At 40.2% G+C, this 22,608-nt stretch overlaps 1 protein-coding gene across 1 annotated transcript in view; it reads right to left on the bottom strand.

The window, feature by feature from the left end:
- The window catches only part of LOC130077158 (uncharacterized), a 50,879-nt gene extending 35,065 nt beyond the window's left edge, over window positions 1-15,814 (bottom strand). The window contains exons 1-5 of the mRNA XM_056242303.1: window positions 15,619-15,814; window positions 15,281-15,501; window positions 15,047-15,235; window positions 14,396-14,456; window positions 14,130-14,212 (exon numbers count right to left, since the gene is read on the bottom strand). Of these exons, the coding sequence (XP_056098278.1) occupies window positions 14,130-14,212; window positions 14,396-14,456; window positions 15,047-15,235; window positions 15,281-15,501; window positions 15,619-15,814 (750 nt within the window). The remainder of the gene's footprint in view (window positions 1-14,129; window positions 14,213-14,395; window positions 14,457-15,046; window positions 15,236-15,280; window positions 15,502-15,618) is intronic.
- Window positions 15,815-22,608: the final 6,794 nt, after the last annotated feature.

Here is a 22,608-nt window from a genome sequence, read left to right as displayed (position 1 = left end):
AATGTGCTAAATGGTATTTAAACTAAAAATAATCGTTATTTTTAATTCACATTTTTATCACCTCTCACAATATTGTTTCTAGGCAGCATAAAAAAAAAAACTTAATTGTACAAGACATTATCAAAGATGACTGTCAAAGTAATGTACTTGTAGCAAAAATATAGGTTACAGTTGCATATGGCAGTTAACCCATGTAATTCCAATTTCTTTTCCCTGAGATAACATGTATGAATACATAAGGATATTAAACAATCTTTAACAATTACGTCAAAAATATATCTCAAAATCCATACAAAAAACTTGATTATTCGTCAGGTCACAATTGTGACCATTAGTAGAACAAAGGGAGGCTAGGTATATGGTGTTAATGGATTTATAAACTGACAAACTTCTACAGTTTAAAGACCAGGTTCAATAATTGTTTTAAGCTTTAGTTAATAGTGTTGTATTACATCAAAGACACACCATGCAAAATTTCCATTTGTCAAACAGTGACCCCTAGAGTTGCTGTGGAGTACTTGTATTTTTTCTGAATATTAACTTAATGAACTAATATCTAATATGCCCATGACAATTTAGAAACTGAAAATAGAACATAAAAATATGTATTAGATCTAATATAACAAAATTACAAGATTATAAAATGCATTGCGTGAATTCTTGTTTAAAGAGAAGTGTTTAATCTACAATTAAACTAGGAATGTTTGACAGAATAGTGAATATTATCAGGAAACCTGCTCCAGACTTTAGGACCCACATGCAAAAACAAAACATTCTCTCCTTTAGTGCAGTTCAATATTCTTAGTAGTACCAAAAGTCCAGAATTGTAAGATTCTTACAAGAACCTGTTAATCTTAATGTTGTAAAATAATATTTTATCGATCTATATACTGCATCTTGGACTAACTTTATTTGTTAAAGGTGCAGGACAACCACCTAACAGTGAATCACAATAATATCAACTAAACTCATTAAACGTAACATGCTGTCCATTTAAATACTAAATCTTCATTTTGAGTTGATTCTCATTTGAACTATGGAACTTCTACATCTATGGAAACACATGACTTTCCAGGGGCTCAATGAGTGACAGGCATATGACCCAGAGATTGTGGGTTCAAGTCCTTTGTCTTACAACTTTATAAAGTTGTGTCATTTCAATTTCTTTATCATCCTGAAACGCATTGTACTATTCTTTCTTCCTATTAAATACAACGTGTGTTTCATTTATATGCAAAGTCTTTATTTTGAGTTCATTCTCTTTTTTACTACTGAACCTCGGCAGCTGGATGATCTCATTTCTTTTGTGAGGTAAGAAGTTAATGAGTAAGAATACTTTGGTTATTAAAGTTTCTTTTAAAGTTTTGAAAGCAAAGTATTTTTAAGTACTTTTTGAACCCATGGAACCATTGAAGGCTTGGCCCCGTAAGGCTGCTTGCAGCTTTAATTAGGGGCCAAGCACCGAAGGTGCAGAGGCACCTATTGTATCTGTTGGTTTTTAGGGGCCAAGCACCGAAGGTGCAGAGGCACCTATTGTATCTGTTAGTTTTCTTATTATTATTCTTCTTCTTCTTCTTCCGCAAATGGAAGTCTATGGCAGCCCTATGAACCGTACATAGGAAAATGATGAAATTTGGCACACTTGTAGTGATGCTAATGAATAGTAATTGGACCAATTTTTGACCCTCTAGGACCAACTCTATAGCGCCACCACCAGTTCAAAATTGTAACATTGAAATGGTTATAACTTTTGAACCCTTTGATCTAGAGACATGAAACTTGGTACACCTGATTCCTCTCATCATGTTGATCACAACCAATACCTTACATTAAGACCCCGCCCATTACAGTAGTGGCCATTTTGAAATGTACAGTATTCAGTTATTTCGCTACTCCTCCTTCAAATTTTGTCCAATTTTCTCCAAACATGCACTCAAATGATCTTCAGACTGAGCCGCATAAAAGTACTGTTCCCGATTTTTTTGTTATACTGGAAAAAAAAAGTTATAATGTCGCAAACTTAACAAGGTCCACCCAAAATTGGCTAAGAGGCTGTATCTCGGCCAAAGTTTGATCAATCAAAACGAAAATTGGTACACTTCATCGGAAGCATGTGTTGAGGTTCCAATGCAAAGTTGGGAATAGCGCCACCTATGGGTCATGAGATATGAACAATTGCTATTTTGACCAATAACTTTTGAACAGTTTGTCAGAAAATCATAATTGTGGTATCTATGGATTCCTTGCATCATGCCGAATCCGTGGATATCGATTTTGCCATGATGGGATGTACCACGTGTCCGCCATTTTGATTTTTGTCATAATTTGCAATATCTTTTAAACTATTTGAAATTTCCTCACCACATTTGGTATGGATCATCATTAGCATAGCCCGAAGGTATATGAGAAGTTTGATCACAGCGCCACCTAGTGTTCCAGAGATATCATTGTTTTTTTTAAAAACGCTTATAACTTTTGCTATCATTGCTTGAAATTTGATTTCTTTATGTCAATATATTCCTTGGCTTATGCCGATTTCAACGATATCTCATATGCTATTTTCCAACAATGTGACTGGCCGCCATATTGAAGCGAATGTAAAACAGTTTTTTCGCTACTCCTCCTTCAAAATTTGTCCAAAATTGTCCAAAATTTGCTCAAATGATCTTCGGACCGAGCCGCACAAAAGTACTGTTCCCGATTTTTTTGCTATACTGGAAAAAAAAAGTTATGATGTCGCAAATTTAACAAGGTCGACCCAACATTGGTTCAGAGGCTGTAACTTGTGAACAGTTTGTCACAAAATCATAAAATTGGTGTCTATCGATTCCTTGCATCATGTCGAATCCGATGATATCTATTTTGCCAGGATTGGATGTACCACGTCATAAAGCTAAATTAGCATTAAGCTAGCTTAGCATGCTAATCTGGTTAAGATGTCATGTAACTTTTTTGTGAACTCATTCTCACACTGAACCCTCTCCTCTGCTGTTTTGAAATTCACGTCCTCTGAGTGGCGCAATCAGCTAAACCATGCATCTCGAATCCCGAACATTCTGGTCGTGGGTTCGAGTCCCATGTGGGACAACTTTAAAATTGTGTATGAAGTTGTCATTTCAATTCCTTCTGAATCTGCTCTGCTGTTGGTGCTTAAATGCTCGCTGTGCTTCATTTACATGTATATTCAATTTGTGCTGTTTTTGTTCTTGCGGCTCTGCACTGCTATTGGTGCTTAAATGCTTGATGCGCTGCTGTACTTGCAGTACTTGCTGTACTTGCTGTGCTTGCTGTACTTGCTGTGCTTGCTGTACTTGCTGTACTTGCTGTGCTTGCTGTGCTTGCTGTACTTGCTGTACTTGCTGTGCTTGCTGTACTTGCTTTACTTGCTGTACTTGTTGTACTTGCTGTACTTGCTGTGCTTGCTGTACTTGCTGTACTTGCAGCTTGCTGTACTTGCAGTTTGCAGTACTTGTTCTGCTTGCGGTGCCAAGCCTTTGAACTTTGCTGTACTTGTTCTAATTTCGGTGCCTTGCAGGGCTTGGCCCCGTGTTGCTGCTTGCAGCTATATTTATTATTATTATTATTCTTCTTCTTCTTCTTCCGCAAATGGAAGTCTATGGCAGCCCTATGAACCGTACATAGGAAAATGATGAAATTTGGCACACTTGTAGTGATGCTAATGAATAGTAATTGGACCAATTTTTGACCCTCTAGGACCAACTCTATAGCGCCACCACCAGTTCAAAAATTCAACATTGAAATGGTTATAACTTTTGAACCCTTTGATCTAGAGACATGAAACTTAGTACACCTGATTCCACTCATCATGCTGATCACAACCAATACCTTACATTAAGACCCCGCCCATTACAGTAGTGGCCATTTTGAAATGTACAGTATTCAGTTATTTCGCTACTCCTCCTTCAAATTTTGTCCAATTTTCTCCAAACATGCACTCAAATGATCTTCAGACTGAGCCGCATAAAAGTACTGTTCCCGATTTTTTTGTTATACTGGAAAAAAAAAGTTATAATGTCGCAAACTTAACGAGGTCCACCCAAAATTGGCTAAGAGGCTGTATCTCGGCCAAAGTTTGATCAATCGAAACGAAAATTGGTACACTTCATCGGAAGCATGTTCTGAGGTCTCATGCCAAAGTTGGGAATAGCGCCACCTACGGGTCATGAGATATGACAAATTGCTATTTTGGCCAATAACTTTTGAACAGTTTGTCAGAAAATCATAATTGTGGTATCTATGGATTCCTTGCATCATGCCGAATCCGTGGATATCGATTTTGCCATGATGGGATGTACCACGTGTCCGCCATTTTGAATTTTGTCATAAATTGCAATATCTTTTAAACTATTTGACATATCAGCACACAATTTGGTAGGGATGACCGACACCATGTCCTAAAGCGACATGAGAAGTTTGATCACAGCGCCACCTAGTGTTCCAGATATATCATTGTTTTTTGAAAAAACGCTTATAACATTTGAAAATATTGTTCAAATTTTGAGTTCTTTATGACATTATGTTCCTTGGTTTATGCCGATTTAGACGATATCTCATTTGTCATTTTCCAACAATGTGACTGGCCGCCATATTGGAGCGAATGTAAAACAGTTTTTTCGCTACTCCTCCTTCAAAATTTGTCCAAAATTGTCCAAAATTTGCTCAAATGATCTTCGGACCGAGCCGCATAAAAGTACTGTTCCCGATTTTTTTGCTATACTGTAATAAAAAAGTTATGATGTCACAAATGTAACAAGGTCAACCCAAAATTGGCTAAGAGGCTGTAACTTGTGAACAGTTTGTCACAAAATCATAAAATTGGTGTCTATCGATTCCTTGCATCATGTCGAATCCGATGATATCTATTTTGCCAGGATTGGATGTACCACGTCATAAGCTAAATTAGCATTAAGCTAGCTTAGCATGCTAATCTGGTTAACATGTCACTCATTCTCACACTGAACCCTCTCCTCTGCCGTTTTGAAATTCACGTCCTCTGAGTGGCGCAATCAGCTAAACCATGCATCTCGAATCCCGAACCATTCTGGTCGTGGGTTCGAGTCCCATGTGGGACGACTTTAAAATTGTTTATAAAGTTGTCATTTCAATTCCTTCCGGCTCTGCTCTGCTGTTGGTGCTTAAATGCTAGCTGTGCTTCATTTACATGTATATTCAATTTGTGCTGTTTTTGTTCTTGCGGCTCTGCAGTGCTATTGGTGCTTAAATGCTTGATGCGCTGCTGTACTTGCAGTACTTGCTGTGCTTGCAGTACTTGCTGTACTTGCTGTGTTTGCAGTACTTGCTGTACTTGCTGTGTTTGCTGTACTTGCAGTACTTGCTGTACTTGCAGCTTGCTGTACTTGCAGTTTGCAGTACTTGTTCTGCTTGCGGTGCCAAGCCTTTGAACTTTGCTGTACTTGTTCTAAATTGCGGTGCCAAGCCTTTGAACTTTGCTGTACTTGTTCTAATTGTGGTGCCAAGCCTTTTAACTTTGCTTTAATTGTTCTAATTGCGGTGCCAAGCCTTTGAACTTTGCTGTAATTGTTCTAATTGCGGTGCCTTGCAGGGCTTGGCCCCGTGTTGCTGCTTGCAGCTATATTCTTATTATTATTATTATTCCGTGAATGGGAGTCTATGGCAGCCCTATGAACCGTAAGTAGGAAAATGATGAAATTTGGCACACTTGTAGTGATGCTAGTGAATAGTAATTGGACCAATTTTTGACCCTCTAGGACCAACTCTATAGCGCCACCAGCAGTTCAAAAATTCAACATTGAAATGGTTATAACTTTTGAACCCTTTGATCTAGAGACATGAAACTTAGTACACCTGATTCCACTCATCATGCTGATCACAACCAATACCTTACATTAAGACCCCGCCCATTACAGTAGTGGCCATTTTGAAATGTACAGTATTCAGTTATTTCGCTACTCCTCCTTCAAATTTTGTCCAATTTTCTCCAAACATGCACTCAAATGATCTTCAGACTGAGCCGCATAAAAGTACTGTTCCCGATTTTTTTGTTATACTGGAAAAAAAAAGTTATAATGTCGCAAACTTAACGAGGTCCACCCAAAATTGGCTAAGAGGCTGTATCTCGGCCAAAGTTTGATCAATCGAAACGAAAATTGGTACACTTCATCGGAAGCATGTTCTGAGGTCCCATACCAAAGTTGGGAATAGCGCCACCTACGGGTCATGAGATATGACAAATTGATATTTTGGCCAATAACTTTTGAACAGTTTGTCAGAAATTCATAATTGTGGTATCTATGGATTCCTTGCATCATGCCGAATCCGTGGATATCGATTTTGCCATGATGGGATGTACCACGTGTCCGCCATTTTGAATTTTGTCATAATTTGCAATATCTTTTAAACTATTTGAAATTTCCTCACCACATTTGGTATGGATCATCATTAGCATGGCCCGAAGGTACATGAGAAGTTTGATCACAGCGCCACCTAGTGTTCCAGAGATATCATTGTTTTTTGAAAAAACGCTTATAACTTTTGCTATCATTGCTTGAAATTTGATTTCTTTATGTCAATATATTCCTTGGCTTATGCCGATTTCAACGATATCTCATATGCTATTTTCCAACAATGTGACTGGCCGCCATATTGGAGCGAATGTAAAACAGTTTTTTCGCTACTCCTCCTTCAAAATTTGTCCAAAATTGTCCAAAATTTGCTCAAATGATCTTCGGACCGAGCCGCACAGAAGTACTGTTCCCGATTTTTTTGCTATACTGGAAAAAAAAAAGTTATGATGTCGCAAATTTAACAAGGTCGACCCAACATTGGTTCAGAGGCTGTAACTTGTGAACAGTTTGTCAAAAAATCATAAAATTGGTGTCTATCGATTCCTTGCATCATGTCAAATCCGACGATATCTATTTTGCCAGGATTGGATGTACCACGTTATAAGCTAAATTAGCATTAAGCTAGCTTAGCATGCTTATCTGGTTAACATGTCATGGAACTTTTTGTGAACTCATTCTCACACTGAAACCTCTACTCAGCAGGCTGGTGAACGTGCATGAGTGATTAGCTCAACGTGTTACACCACGGATCCCGATGTTCAGCGTCGTGGGTTCGCCACTCAGTGTGACATGTGCCCAGACCGCATGAGGTACTGTGGCAGGAAAAGATGCAGAAGTTGCATCTGTTCCAGGCATTGTGCATAAGAATGATCTCATCTGAAGCTGCCACACACAACATGCAGTGCTTTTACGTCCAATTCATTGTTGTTCTTCTTCCAGAAGGGTAGTCAATGGCAGCCCTATGAACCACAAGTTAGAAAATTGGCACACTTGTAGTGATGGTAATGAGTAGTAATCTGACCAATTTTGGATGATTTAATCTAAACTTTTTAAATACAAAATGTTCTCCATTTACTTCAAAATTCTTAATTTTGACTTGATTCTCTCTTGAAAATATTGAATTTCGGCAGCTGTGTGGATGCATGTCTGGCAAGTGGCTCAACGAGATGAGTGACAGGCATCTAACCCATAGATAGTGGGTTCGAGTCCCGTGTGGGACAACTTTAAAATTGTGTATTATGAAATTAATTGATTATGAAACACTTGTAGTGAGTAGTCCAACGTGTGATCAGATGATCTTTGGACCGAGCTGCACAGAAATGATGAACAGGTTTTTGATAGTAGCCCCCATACCAAAGATCTTCCTCTCTGCAGTTGATCTAGCCTGTGTTTGTTGCCTTATCTTAGTTAGCTTAGCATACTAATTGGTTAGCATGCTAGCCAGATGCCATTCTTTCTAATGTGGCTCTTCAGTTATCAGGCTAAACCATAAGGCTTTAAGTGGTGGACAAGTTGCTTCTGTTCCAGGTGAAGGAGCTAGTAGAATAGAACACACAGATAATTTATTTAAAAATTCTTCATTTTGAGTTGCTTCTCACTTGAACTATGGATCTTCTGCATCTTGGCCAAAACACAACTTCCAAGTGGTGCAATGAGATGAGTGACAGATATCTGACCCAGAGATAGTGGGTTCAAGCCCCATGTGGGACAACTTTAATTTAAAAAAAAAAATGTGTTAAGTTGTCATTTCAATTCCTTTATTATCCAGATAAGCATTGTTGTAATCTTTCTTTTGGGATTAGAAATGTGTTTTTGTTCATTCTATGTTGATTCTTACCTGAAGTCTTAAATATCCAGAAAGGTTTGTGAACAAATGAGCAGTCATTGACTTTCAACTATTCTAATTGCATTGTAAGCAGTTACATAAATTGGTTGTTTTCTTCCTATGTATAGTCGTATCCTCTTTTTTTTTTTGCCTCCATGTGTTAATTCTCAACTTCATATATGTGTTTGTGCATTGTGTGTAAAGTAGTGAACTGGAGAGCAGAAGGGTATGATAAGATGTTTGTGGTGGTCTAGGTAAACCTCTATTTTTTTAAATTGTGCTGCCTTTTTTACATTTCAAGTTAAATACATAAAGCTTCAAACAGAACACAAATGCCTATTCAATTGATCAACCACTGGCAACATTTTATTGCAAAGTATATAGTAAAGAATACTTTCAATTCCATACAAGAAATGGTTTGACCAACTCCACAATATTAACTGATCTGACATTAAACATTTGAATGTGTACATATGCATATCTTTTAATTATTTTAAGTCCCATAAACATTAGACTTACTTAGTGACTTGAATATCAGTTTTTCCTTCTCGTCATGTGGACAATAAATAAAAGTAATTTTATCATAATAGTAAACCATAAAATCACATTAAAATACATGAACATTTTTGTATTATCTAACATTAAGAATTGTTTTAAAAAATAAATTGTAATTGTAAATAGAAGTTAATTAGTTACTACATGAATGTTAAATTACAAATAGTTACTATTCTAACAGTACATTATTTGGATCAACATCAATTAGTTGAGGTATATTGCCAAAAAGACTAGTAAAAGCTAACCTAAAGAATTTACATAATGTATACAATTATTTATTCTCAAATAAGCAACAAAATATCATTACACATCAAACAATACACTATCATTATACACAGAGCTGCACTCCAGGTTTATTGCTGCTCCTGATGCTTTGAATATTTTCCCAAAACAATCAGAGTAAAGCTTAATTAAGTTCAAGAGGCTTCATTTCTCCATCCCTAAAAGGCATTATACAAGTAAATTTACCTTTCAATTATTTCCAGCAGACTTTCAGATCCATTTCTTGCCTCCACTAAACCAAGCTTCCCAATTCTAAAATGATTAACTCAGCAATTTGATGAATGTATTACTAATTCCTGCAATCACCCTAATTGAATCGTTTGTTAATTGCATACCAAGCATTGTCAATTTCTGTTCTAGTAGGCCTAATCTACTATAAATCACACCACTTGCAAACCTCTTTTTTCATGCAACAGCAAAAATGAACAAATATTTAAATAGACCAGAGACCAGTGAATCTGACAACTGCATTTATGTTTACATTCATGCAGTTTCCAGAGTGCAACTGTCTAGAACAAACTCAAAGTTTTTTAATGCAACTTTGCAAACAGGTCGCAGTGAATATCACCAAGCTGTCATCTTTGCGCACGAAAAACATCAAACTTGGACAACATTAGCATTAAATCGGACAGCGGTTAAACTGTCAAACATAACAAAAAAGCCAAGTAAGTGGTAGTCTAGCTATTTAATCCTGTTTTCTATCTGATAAACTTTCAGTAATCGTATTCCTTTCAAATTCATTGTACAAACAAGCCCATATCAATTCTCACTTTTTTCATTCTTTAGGCCTCAATAATTCTGAATATTTCATTCAGTGTGATCGGAGTACTGCTGTGGAAGTCGCAACATCTACATTTCCCCACAAACCACCAAAAGAGATAGAAAAACTCACTGTAGAAGAAGCAAAAACTCTGGGATCACGACAATTGGTAAGCTGTTTTTTTTTCAACCTTCTCACTGTGTAAATAGCCTACAGGGTTGTTTACTTGTTGTAGTAATGCTCTGGAGAGTAGTACAATCACATATATTAGCCCTCTGTAGATTGTGCAAAATCGTTTTTATGGGGAGAAAAACATTTTAAAGTAGCCTGACGTTCAAAAAAATGCTAAAATGTGAAAGATTTTTCAGATGCACAGGCAAAGATTACTCTGCTTCTCAGTTATCTTTGCTAGATGCTTTACAAACATGATTAATGCGTTTCAAATTGGTTAATGTGTGGAAAAGTTTGGCTATTTCCTCTTCTTATGACCACAACAGCAGTTGTATACATTTCCCTTGTAATCATGTTTATTGATGTATATTTTTGATTGTACATGTACGATTTTCTTTAAATTTTCAGATCACTAAAATATCTGCAACAGTATGCAAGCTAAACAACGCAACTACTGTAAAGGCCTGGGGTACAGACTGTGAGATCCAAGAATGTTCCTTGCAAGATCCATCTGGAGAAATTCAACTTACTCTTTGGGAAAACCAAGTTTCAAAACTGCAACTAGGTAACTCCTACACCTTTACCAATCTTAAAACTAGACTGTACAACAGCCTTAAGAGCCTCACAACAACCCTGAAAACAACCATGGAACCTATTGCACAGGACCAAGTTTTCCCACCTGGTCAAGGCCCTAAAATCAGTAAAGAACCCTCTCTACCTAATACAGTGGTGAAACAAAAGCCAATAGGGGTGCAAATAAACATTAAAAAACAATGTCCAAAATGCCACAAATCACAAGAACAATTCAACATCAAACAGCAATTTCACCGTTGCCCGACTTGCAAAATTCTACGGAACACAAAAAGCTATATAACAAAATGCAATGGAATAATTGAGATAAATCAAGACAGTCAAATAACTTCTCTTACGGTTTCGAACTCAACTTTGTCAAAATTCATAGCACCAGAACTTGAACTGTCAACTTGTGATTCACAAGATATAGAAGAACTCTTTCTATCCTCCGATGAACTGACTTTAACATATAATAACTGTTTGGAAGTCACCAATATTGAAAACGCTTCATCCGCTCATCCCAGTGATGAGGATTTATTTGAAGTTAATATCGATGAAATCAACCCTGTCCTCTGTGTCACAGAGACACAAAGCACTCCAGAACCCAAGTCTCCAGTTAAAAGACCATCTGAGCCAACAACGCCTCCTATTACACCAGCTAAAAAACCTTTGACTAAGAAGAGTGCTGTAAAAATAATACAAAAATGACTTTGTATTGAAATGCACAACTAAGATGGTTGTGTGTGTGTGTATATATATTGAAATGATGGTATTGGTGTTTTTTTTTTTTTTTTTTTTTTAATGAATGGCAAATATTGATTTAAGTCATGTTTTCTATTGAAATTAGGTTAATTTTGTCCATTATGTTCTGAAATGCTACTGATTGATTTTTATTTCATTTTTATGGCAAAGCTTTGTTAAATGTTGTTTAATGTATTTTTTTTTTTTATTAAAACAAATGTGTGTCAATTCTTGGAATATGTGACCTTTATTGCATGGGCTTATCTTACATTTGGAAAGTTGCGTGCATTCTTCTAGCCATTCTTAACTAGGCACTAAGTTTAGTTTCACAAACCATACTGGGAAAAGCAAGTAGTGTAACCATAAGTGTCATTGTGAATAACTAAAGAAACGGTTGGTATTCTGTTCTGTAAAGATTTAAATATGCAACAATGGTGCTTTAAAATCACTTCAAAGGCCCCCTCTAATTTGCTTACTTTATCCAATGTGCTAAATGGTATTTAAACTAAAAATAATCGTTATTTTTAATTCACATTTTTATCACCTCTCACAATATTGTTTCTAGGCAGCATAAAAAAAAAAAACTTAATTGTACAAGACATTATCAAAGATGACTGTCAAAGTAATGTACTTGTAGCAAAAATATAGGTTACAGTTGCATATGGCAGTTAACCCATGTAATTCCAATTTCTTTTCCCTGAGATAACATGTATGAATACATAAGGATATTAAACAATCTTTAACAATTACGTCAAAAATATATATCAAAATCCATACAAAAAACTTGATTATTCGTCAGGTCACAATTGTGACCATTAGTAGAACAAAGGGAGGCTAGGTATATGGTGTTAATGGATTTATAAACTGACAAACTTCTACAGTTTAAAGACCAGGTTCAATAATTGTTTTAAGCTTTAGTTAATAGTGTTGTATTACATCAAGACACACCATGCAAAATTTCCATTTGTCAAACAGTGACCCCTAGAGTCGCTGTGGAGTACTTGTATTTTTTCTGAATATTAACTTAATGACCTAATATCTAATATGCCCATGACAATTTAGAAACTGAAAATAGAACATAAAAATATATGTATTAGATCTAATATAACAAAATTACAAGATTATAAAATGCATTGCGTGAATTCTTGTTTAAAGAGAAGTGTTTAATCTACAATTAAACTAGGAATGTTTGACGGAATAGTGAATATTATCAGGAAACCTGCTCCAGACTTTAGGACCCACATGCAAAAACAAAACATTCTCTCCTTTAGTGCAGTTCAATATCCTAAGTAGTACCAAAAGTCCAGAATTGTAAGATTCTTACAAGAACCTGTTAATCTTAATGTTGTAAAATAATATTTTATTGATCTATATACTGCATCTTGGACTAACTTTATTTGTTAAAGGTGCAGGACAACCACCTAACAGTGAATCACAATAATATCAACTAAACTCATTAAACGTAACATGCTGTCCATTTAAATACTAAATCTTCATTTTGAGTTATTTCTCATTTGAACTATGGAACTTCTACATCTATGGAAACACATGACTTCCCAGGGGCTCAATGAGTGACAGGCATATGACCCAGAGATTGTGGGTTCAAGTCCTTTGTCTTACAACTTTATAAAGTTGTGTCATTTCAATTTCTTTATCATACTGAAAAGCATTGTACTATTCTTTCTTCCTATTAAATACAACGTGTGTTTCATTTATATGCAAAGTCTTTATTTTGAGTCCATTCTCTTTTTTACTACTGAACCTCGGCAGCTGGATGATCTCATTTCTTTTGTGAGGTAAGAAGTTAATAAGTAAGAATACTTTGGTTATTAAAGTTTCTTTTAAAGTTTGGAAAGCAAAGTATTTTTAAGTACTTTTTGAACCCATGGAACCATTGAAGGCTTGGCCCCGTAAGGCTGCTTGCAGCTTTAATGTTTCTTGTTGTATTTGTATTTGTATATGTCCACTGGAAGCCTCAGTACCAAAACAAATTCCTTGTGTGTGCAAGCACACTTGGCAATAAAGCTCTTTCTGATTCTGATTCTGATTCATAGTTACGTTCGGCAGGCGATAGAGGATGTGACAAAAACGCACAACGATGCATCTTGTCATCTGCAGAAGAGCGCTGAGAAAGTACTGCACCTACCCCCACCTCTGACGCGTCGACCTCTACCACGAACTGACGTGATGAATCAGGGGCGACTAAGATGGGAGCTGAAACAAAGCAGCTTTTGAGTTTGGCGAACACAGCCTCGGCTGTGTTCGACCACCTGAACGTCACTCTGGGAGAGGTCAAGGCAGTCAGAGGCGCGGCTAGTTGGCTGAAATTGCGAATGAAACGCCGATAGAAGTTGGCAAACCCCAGAAACCTCTGTAGGGCCTTACGGGAATCTGGACTTGGCCAATCCATCACAGCCTTAACCCTGTCAGGATCCATGCGCACTTCCCCAGACGAGACGATGTAACCTAGAAAAGGGACAGACTGTGCATGAAACGCGCATTTCTCCGCCTTGACAAAAAGCCCATTCTCTAGCAACCTCTGAAGCACTCGTCTGACGTGTTGAACGTGTTCCTGGAGAGACGACGAAAAAATCAATATGTCATCCAGGTAAACATATATGAATTGATCTACCATGTCTCTCAACACGTCATTGACGAGTGCTTGGAAAACCGCTGGGGAGTTGGACAGCCCGAACGGCATAACCAAATATTCAAAGTGCCCCCTGGGAGTATTAAAAGCGGTTTTCCATTCATCCCCCTCCCTGATGCGAACCAAATGATATGCATTACGTAAATCCAATTTTGTGAATATAGATGCTCCCTGCAACCGCTCGAAGGCTGAAGACATCAACGGCAAAGGATAAGTATTCTTTACCGTGATGTTGTTCAACCCCCGATAATCAATGCACGGTCGCAGAGATCCATACTTCTTACCCACAAAAAAGAATCCCGCCCCCGCTGGAGAAGAGGAAGGACGGATGAATTTGGAAGCTAGAGAATCAGAAATATATTTCTCCATGGCCTCCCTTTCAGGAACAGAAAGTGAGTATAACTTGCCCTTAGGCGGAGACTTACCTGGAAGTAAATCTATGGCACAGTCATAAGGACGATGCGGAGGAAGAGAAGCAGCGCGGGACTTACTAAACACCTCCTGCAGGTCGCGATACTCCGCGGGCACGTTAGATAAATTTGCCACCTCCGTCTGAAAGACAACACTGGACACAGACGAACAAGCAGACACAAGACAAGACTTATGACATTGAGTGCTCCAGGCTGACACAGAATTGTGTCCCCAATCAACTCTGGGACTATGCTGTATCAGTTAGGGGTGACCGAGGACAACGGGTGCCATGGGTGAGTCCAGAAGCAAAAATGAAATCTGTTCAGTGTGATTGCCAGACGTGACCAGTGTCAAGGGGTGTGTGCGATAGGTTATGGATGGAAGTTCTTGACCGTTAAGTGCGCTGACAGAAATGGTGTCTTTGAGAGTAGTGATGGGTAATCCAAGTGTCCGAGCAACAGTTATGTCCAGAAAATTACCCTCAGCTCCTGAGTCAAGAAGGGCTTGCGTGGGATGGGACTGGGTTCCCCACAGCAGTCTAACCGGGAGGAGAGTAGAGGAAGAGGCCTTGTTCACGGAGATCCCGCCCGACAGTAGCCTCTCGTTCACGGCCGGGCTCGATCTTTTACCGGGCAGGTGTTCAAGTAATGACCAGCCCCGCCACAATAGAGGCAAAGGCCCCTGGATCTCCGGAGCTCTCTCTCCTCCCGGGAAAGCCGAGCTCTACCCACCTGCATGGGCTCGGGATTGTAGGCGGGGCTGACCGCATCACTGCCGCTGGACTGCAGGTCTCTGACACTCACGGGCCCCTGGGCTGCTCTGGTCCGCTGCTCCAGTTGGTGTAAGCGAGCGTCCACCCTCAGAGCCAACTCTACGAGTTCGTCGAACCTCTTGGGTAGATCCAGCGTGAAGATTTGCTGCTGGATGCGGTCAGCCAGCCCATGCAGGAACATATCCCACTGCGCCTCCTCGTTCCAGTAACACTCGGCAGCCAGGGTGCGGAAGTCGATGGCGTAGTCCGACACTGAACGGTTACCCTGGCGCAGGTCTGCGAGCTGACGAGCGGCCTCCCGTCCAGTGGTCGCCCGATCAAACACTCGCTTCATCTCCTCCGACAGTGTCTGGAACGAGGAACAGCATTGATGTTGATTTTCCCACACCGCCGTTCCCCATAATGCTGCACGTCCTGTGAGCAGTGTTAGGACAAACGCCACCCTTGCCGTCTCAGTACAAAAGGTTTGGGGCTGCAAGGAAAAGTACATAGAGCATTTTGTTAAAAATGCTCTACAGAAATTCGGCTCACCAGCATACATCTCAGGCGCGGGTAGTCGAGGCTCAGGTTGATGGTCGGGTGCTGGCGGCAGTTGGGGAATCGGCGGTGGGCTGGGCGCAGTGGGAACAGCCAGATGTTGGAGCTGCTGGGTGAGCTCGGACACCTGTGCTACCAAGGCTTGAACGGCACGTCCCGTGACGGCCAGGTTCTCCTCTTGTTGATCCATTCTGGCACCGCTAATAGACAGAAACTCACTTAAGTCTGATGTGCCGCTTGCTGAATCCATCTTGGTCAGATCGTTTTGTTAGGAATAATAGACAGAAGATTCAATTGCAAGTAAAAGCTGGATGTTTATTGTAGTACACTAGTGGATGCACAAAAGTCCGTGGGACGGCCGTATGGCAGCACAGGGACGCTGTGGGGTCTCGCAGGATGAGCAGCGATGAACAGTCCGAGAGTGCAGGAGGAGGAACAATCCAGACGTGCAGGTGAAAGTAATCCGAGGTGACCAAACAGAAGTGCCAAAACACAGACGAACCGAACAGGACTGGAACAGGCAGGAACACGGCGAACAAGAGACAGGTGGGTAACACTGGAACATCCAACAACGATCTGACAAAGACAGGGAGAAAACAAAGGGACTAAATAGGGCTCACTGATCAGCCACAGCTGACGCGCAGATAGAGCGCAGCTGGAACAATCAACCGCGGTGATCAGCGACCTCGCCCACGCACAACATGAGACGAGAAGGAGACAGCGAATTCATGAACCGTGACACTGAGGTGAATCTTTATGTTTACTGTATTCAGACATATTCTGATATATTTATTTGTTTATTTCAGACTAAACCACATTTTACCACCACAATTCTAATGCTGTATAGCCTAATGCTGGATATGTATATCGACACATCTGAAGAGATAAACAGTTAAATTATCTTCTGTCTCCTGTCACACTTCTTGCGGGAGTTCCGTAGTGGACTAGCCTTCCACCTAACTTAACAAAATAGAGTCCTTTACAATCACAATATGCACATTTTTTTAGAAGGACCTGTATAAGGGGATTTAAAAAAAAAAACACTGGATAGATTTTTATCATTTTATGATGGTTGTGTACAGGCACTGCCAACACACATTGCAGTACAATCAACTTGAAAAAGTGCATGTATCATTATATGACCCCTTTAACAATTTCACAAGCCCCCTCAGTCATTTCACCCTGCAGCCGGGCCTGCGCACAGGAGAAATCCTCACAGCCTACCACTCCATCATTCACCAGGAGGCCGTCTGTGAAAGGTGTTGGGCAGGGGACATGTAATGACAGTTATTAACTTTATTCGTTCACGGGTATTAAATCACAGGCAATTCAGAACACTTTTAGAGGAAGAAAACTGCCATACAAGAGCCATAGAGAGAACGAGTTGCGACACGCTTTTTTATGTCGCCACGACGGATTTCACGTGGTTCATGTAAGCCCCAATAGTTCCAAAAGATACGCGGGCTGTCATGTTCTTCTATGGACAGACAGCAGCGATTGCATTATTAAACGGTAGATATAAAATAAAAACACACACCCAAGTACTTTTTAAGCTGTTATTGCATTTTGTTAAAGGTGCAGTGTGTGATTTTTAGTGGCATCTAGCGGTTCGGTTGCGAGTTGCACTAAGGACTCAGTCCACTGCTCACCCCTCCCTTTCGAAGAAGCTACGGTGGCTAAAACGGGACAAACATCGTCGTCTGAGACAGCAGAGAATAGCCAGAGTAAACCAAGAGTGTGTAACATTGTCACTGTTTCTGTACCACAGTCCATTATAAACCACATCATAGATAAAGTTTACAAAGCCATAGTCAGGTGAGGATGAAGGGTCTTAATATATAATATAATAATAGTAATCAGCTGATTGTCTCATGAACGTAACCAGCACATTTCTCCCCACATAGCAAACCCATAATACAGCGAGGGGTTAAGAACCACATGAAACTATATCCAACTACATATTTTTTTCTAACAGGGTAGTAAAAGTTTAGCTGGCTAATATGAGCTGTTACTGTGGCTGAGCTGGTTAAAGCGTAAAGCCTTGTTTATACTGGACGCGTCCGCATGAGTGCAAAGGTGCGCGTGGCAAAAATGACGTGATTGTAACAGCGCGCGCGCCTCCGCATCCCCTAGACACCATTTACTACACACAATAGGCTTTTTTTCTCTGATTTTGGAAACTCGATCGACTTAAAATGCTTCCAAGATCGACTTGTCGACCGCGATCGACGGGTTGGTGATTCCTGTAACATACTGTTTTACGGTCAATGACAAGAGTACTAATCAGCTGTCTCACGAACGTAACCAGCACATTTATCCCTACATAGCAAAGCCATAACACAGCGAGGGAGAAGAACTGAGTTACATGAAACCAGGGGCGGAGTGGGACCAAAAAATCTACCGGGAAATTTCGTAGACCACCGGGTAAAATCCATTTAGCCTATAAATGTACTATATAAATGAAAATGAATATTTCAAAAGTATATTTTAGCCTACATTACACTATAATATAGGACAATTAAAATATTTTTGTCCTAATTTCTTCACTTGCAAGAAATAAACCCTTGAGCTTTTATTTAGGAGAAAACACCAGATAACCATGCTGATCGCGTGAGCAAAGTAATCACGCAGCACAGACAGGATGCCTATTCTTAAAGTCTTGTGCTGTTTTATAAAGACACAAAGCCATATCATGGTTTCAATTTTAGTTCGTTGGCAAAATATAACGCTAGAGACCTTAATGTTAGGTTATACATTTTACATCTTTACATATGTGTTGGGAAAAGGGAGAAGAGAGAGTTCGGCAAAAGGCGGATTCGAACTCGGGTCGAACGCATCAAAAGCTGCTTTCAAGCACTTCACGCCCTACGACACTGTAGCTATTTAGTAATGGGCGTCTTTTTGCTATAAAGACAGGCACTTAGTGCAAATATACGCTCCGTTATAGAAAATGTTTAAAAAAAATATTTTCTTCCCCTCGCTTGGGCCCCAAGTGCACATGGCGAACTTGCAATGAATACATTTTATCAGACCGGCCTAAGCACGGGTATGTCCCGAAATCCCTCAATACACCGTTTAGGGCCCAGGTAATTTCCCTGTCCGCCCTTCCGGTTCTCAGTGAGGAGGAGGACGCGAGTCTCCTTTGCCCCGTCAGGGCATTGAGAGCTTATGTGTCACGCTCGTCTGTTTTCAGACAGACGGAGCAGCTTTTCGTTTTGTTTGGCGGGCGTTCCAAGGGACTCGCCGCCTCAAAACAGAGCCTATCCAGATGGATAGTGGATGCCATTGCGCTCGCTTACTCTGCAAAGGGCCTACAGTGCCCCTTGGGTGTCAGAGCGCACTCCACGAGAGGCGTGGCCTCTTCGTGGGCTTGGTCGAGCGGGGTTTCCCTGCAAGATATCTGTACGGCCGCGGGCTGGGCCTCGCCGTCTACATTTATAAAATACTATAACCTGGAGGTACCCGCCTTACAAGCTAAGCTTTTGGCGGTCTAAAATTCAGTGCTATCTGCCCCGCTGTGCGGCCCAGATGTTGAGTTTACTGCAGCCCCATGAGTGTTGACACACGTATGGCCACCCAGATCAGGCTGAAAGCTTTCACCCTGGCTGCGCGTTTTATTGTCATATGATAGCCCCGCTGGGTGCTTTTTTATAGGGAATGACGCTTCCAGCCTCTCTTCCTCCACTCTATGTGAGTTTATGGTGATTATGCACTACATGAGCCCTGGGCTTCGGCCCTTGGGACTTTGGTGTTGGATCCCTGTACGCACGGCGTGTTGCATTGTGTTCCCCTAGCGTAAAGCTATTACGCAGTACAAGAGATACTCTCGTAAGAGAACGTACTCGGTTACTAACGTAACCTCGGTTCTCTCTAGAGAGGGAACGAGTACTGCGTATCTTGCCGTGCTTGGAATACGCTCTGGTTCGCTTCCGCGATAAAAACCAGCTTGTACCAGCCTAACGAGCATATTTATAGGGTGAGACCACGCCCTTTCTGGCGGGACGTGACGATATGGGCGCGAATTGCCCCCATTGGTCATTACGATAGTCTCTCTCGATAGGCTGCTGCATTTGCCGCAAGAGCAACCAATAGGCGCGCGAGCTGTTTCGCCTATGTCTGCTTGCTGCTGCAAAGCGTTTTACATTAATAAAAAATTAAGGATCATTTTTGGCTTCAATATCTCGTGGAAAAGAGTTTTTCCCCTAGCGTAAAGCTATTACGCAGTACTCGTTCCCTCTCTAGAGAGAACCGAGGTTACGTTAGTAACCGAGTACATTATCTGTGCTGTTGTCCAGTAACTCCAGTTGGAATTTTCACCCCAAAATGGCGGCCGCGCTACCGAAGCGCCACCTAGTGGCTGTTACCAAAAAAGCATCAGAGTTTCGCCTCTTGTTCTTCTATACTCTTTGTCTGAACTGCGGCGCAAATAAACATGGTGGCGGGCTGGCGCCCATCTCACGTTAGTTCAAGATCAAGATTATTTATAAAGGTTTTAAACGACCAAACACACTCACTTACACATTTTTGACAATCGGAATATCAGATAGTTGATGACATGGTAAGCAAGTTTGTGAATATTTTGAATAAAAAAGGAAAAACGAAATAAAAGCGATACACATCTGTCATCCTTTATTGTGGCTGCGGTGTGTCACGTGACAAATATGACGAGTTGCCATGGGAACATTAAGGGGGGACATACTAAAATAAAAACTCACTCTGGGGAGTCAGTTAGAATATTTTAAACGTATTTTTAAGCGTGAAGGAGTTCATATATGAATAATAAATTATGCTGGCTTATCTTTTTATTACGCGTTTACCTGTGCAGTTGCATATGGAGTGTTTTATGGAGCGCTGCGAGTTGTGTATTGATTGTTCATTGATGGTATAAAGTTAAGCCCCCTTAACAATTTCACAAGCCCCCTCAGTTATTTCATCCTGCAGCCGGGCCTGCACACAGGAGAAATCCTCACAGCCTACCACTCCATCCGTCTGTGAAAGGTGTTGGGCAGGGGACAGTTGTTAACTTTATTCGTTCACGGGGATTAAATCACAGGCAATTCAGAACACTTTTAGAGGAAGTAAACTGCCATGCCAGAGCCATAGAGAGAAAGAGTTGCGACACGCTCTGATGTCGCCGCGACGGCTGTCACGTGGTTCATGTAAGCCCCAATAGTTCCAAAACATACGCGGGCTGTCATGTTCTTCTATGGACAGACAGCAGCGATTGCATTATTAAACGGTAGATATAAAATAAAACACACACCCAAGTTAGGGTGACCAGAAGTCCCGAAAAATTCGGGACAGTCCCGAAATCTAAGCTGTTGTCCCGAATCCTTGAAACCGGCCTTAATTGTCCCGAAAATTATACTAAAGCAAAATCTTGATAAAACATTAAAAACTGTCCGTGGAAGTTGAGTCATCCAGCCCCCTCAAGTTGCAGCAGCCGCGAGGACAGTGAATGTGCAGGCAGCCAGTCTAAACGCTCTGCACGCGCGAATGGATTCGTATACATAAATACGCGTTTTTTTTGTGGCAGACTAAAGACTAATGACAGACTGTTGATCTTTGAATAAAAATATATGTTTGGCACATATTTTGAACCAAAACCTAACATATTGAACCAAAACCAAAACCAAGCTGGCTTGGTTAGCTGGCTAATATGAGCTGTTATTGTGGCTGAGCTGGTTAAAGCGTAAAGCCTTGTTTATACTGGAAGCGTCCGCATGAGTGCAAAGGTGCGCGTGGCAAAAATGACGTGATTGTAATAGCGCGCGCGCCTCCGCATCCCCTAGACACCATTTACTACACACAATAGGCTTTTTTTCCTCTGATTTTGGAAACTCGATCGACTTAAAATGCTTCCAAGATCGACTTGTCGACCGCGATCGACGGGTTGGTGATTCCTGTAACATACTGTTTTACGGTCAATGACAAGAGTACTAATCAGCTGTCTCACGAACGTAACCAGCACATTTATCCCCACATAGCAAAGCCATAACACAGCGAGGGAGAAGAACTGAGTTACATGAAACAATCCAACTACATATTTTAGTTGGATTACACCACTGACAAGGGAAAAGTCACTACTCACGGTGTTTATGGCTAGCTTCTAGCTTTCTGCGGCTTCTCTTTCAATGTAGTGACGAAACGCGCTCTGTAACGCTGTTTGTTCGCTGTCGGCTACGGTAGAAACATGACGTCACAATATGTCGACCTTCATAGAAGGGGGTGCCCGCGGTTATGTAGATATAAATGCCTCATTCTAAGGTAATAAAAACATTACGGTTTATTAAGTAAGTTCTTTATACACCACTGAACACATAGTTATGGATGTCATATTGCATTTCTGTTAATAGATACTCACATTTTTTACACATTGCACCTTTAATGTCAGTTTTGCATTTGGAGAGGCAGGGTGACAACTTAGATAAGTTTTAGGCTAATTTTTTTTAGGGAAAAGCTTAGCGTTCATGTTCGCATGGGTAGTAGCACTGGCTTTAGCGGCTCTAACTGAACTTTTCCATGTCATTCATCTGATGATGGACGTCTCATGATATTTATTTTAGCACAACTGCGCTGTATTAGGCTATTGATTCCCGTGATCTTGCTTATAAATTCCGATTCAGCCATTAGCCTACCTTCGTGATCACGCAAAGTGGTCTGCAGTCCGTTCAGAACTCCAACCAACATAACATATAAATAATTACGCTGTGCATGTACAAATGAATGATTTAGGAGGGAAATAGACTGCTCCCATAACGTAGAAAGCAACGACTATATAGGCTACAGCAATGTTCGGTAAATATTCTACCGAAAAATATTCTTCATAAAATTAAACCGGAGAGATAGTTATTGAGTGAATTAACTATGTTCCTAAATACATATAAGCACAAACATGCATAACCCTAACCCATTTAAATAAATGAATTGTGTGTGTGTGTGTGTGTGTGTGTGTGTGTATAATATTATATATATATATATATA

Source organism: Rhinichthys klamathensis, unplaced genomic scaffold, assembly GCF_029890125.1.
Source record: "Rhinichthys klamathensis goyatoka isolate OS25496 unplaced genomic scaffold, OSU_Roscu_1.1 h1tg000721l_1, whole genome shotgun sequence".
NCBI lineage: Eukaryota > Metazoa > Chordata > Actinopteri > Cypriniformes > Leuciscidae > Rhinichthys > Rhinichthys klamathensis.
This window is presented reverse-complemented; position numbering and strand designations above follow the sequence as displayed.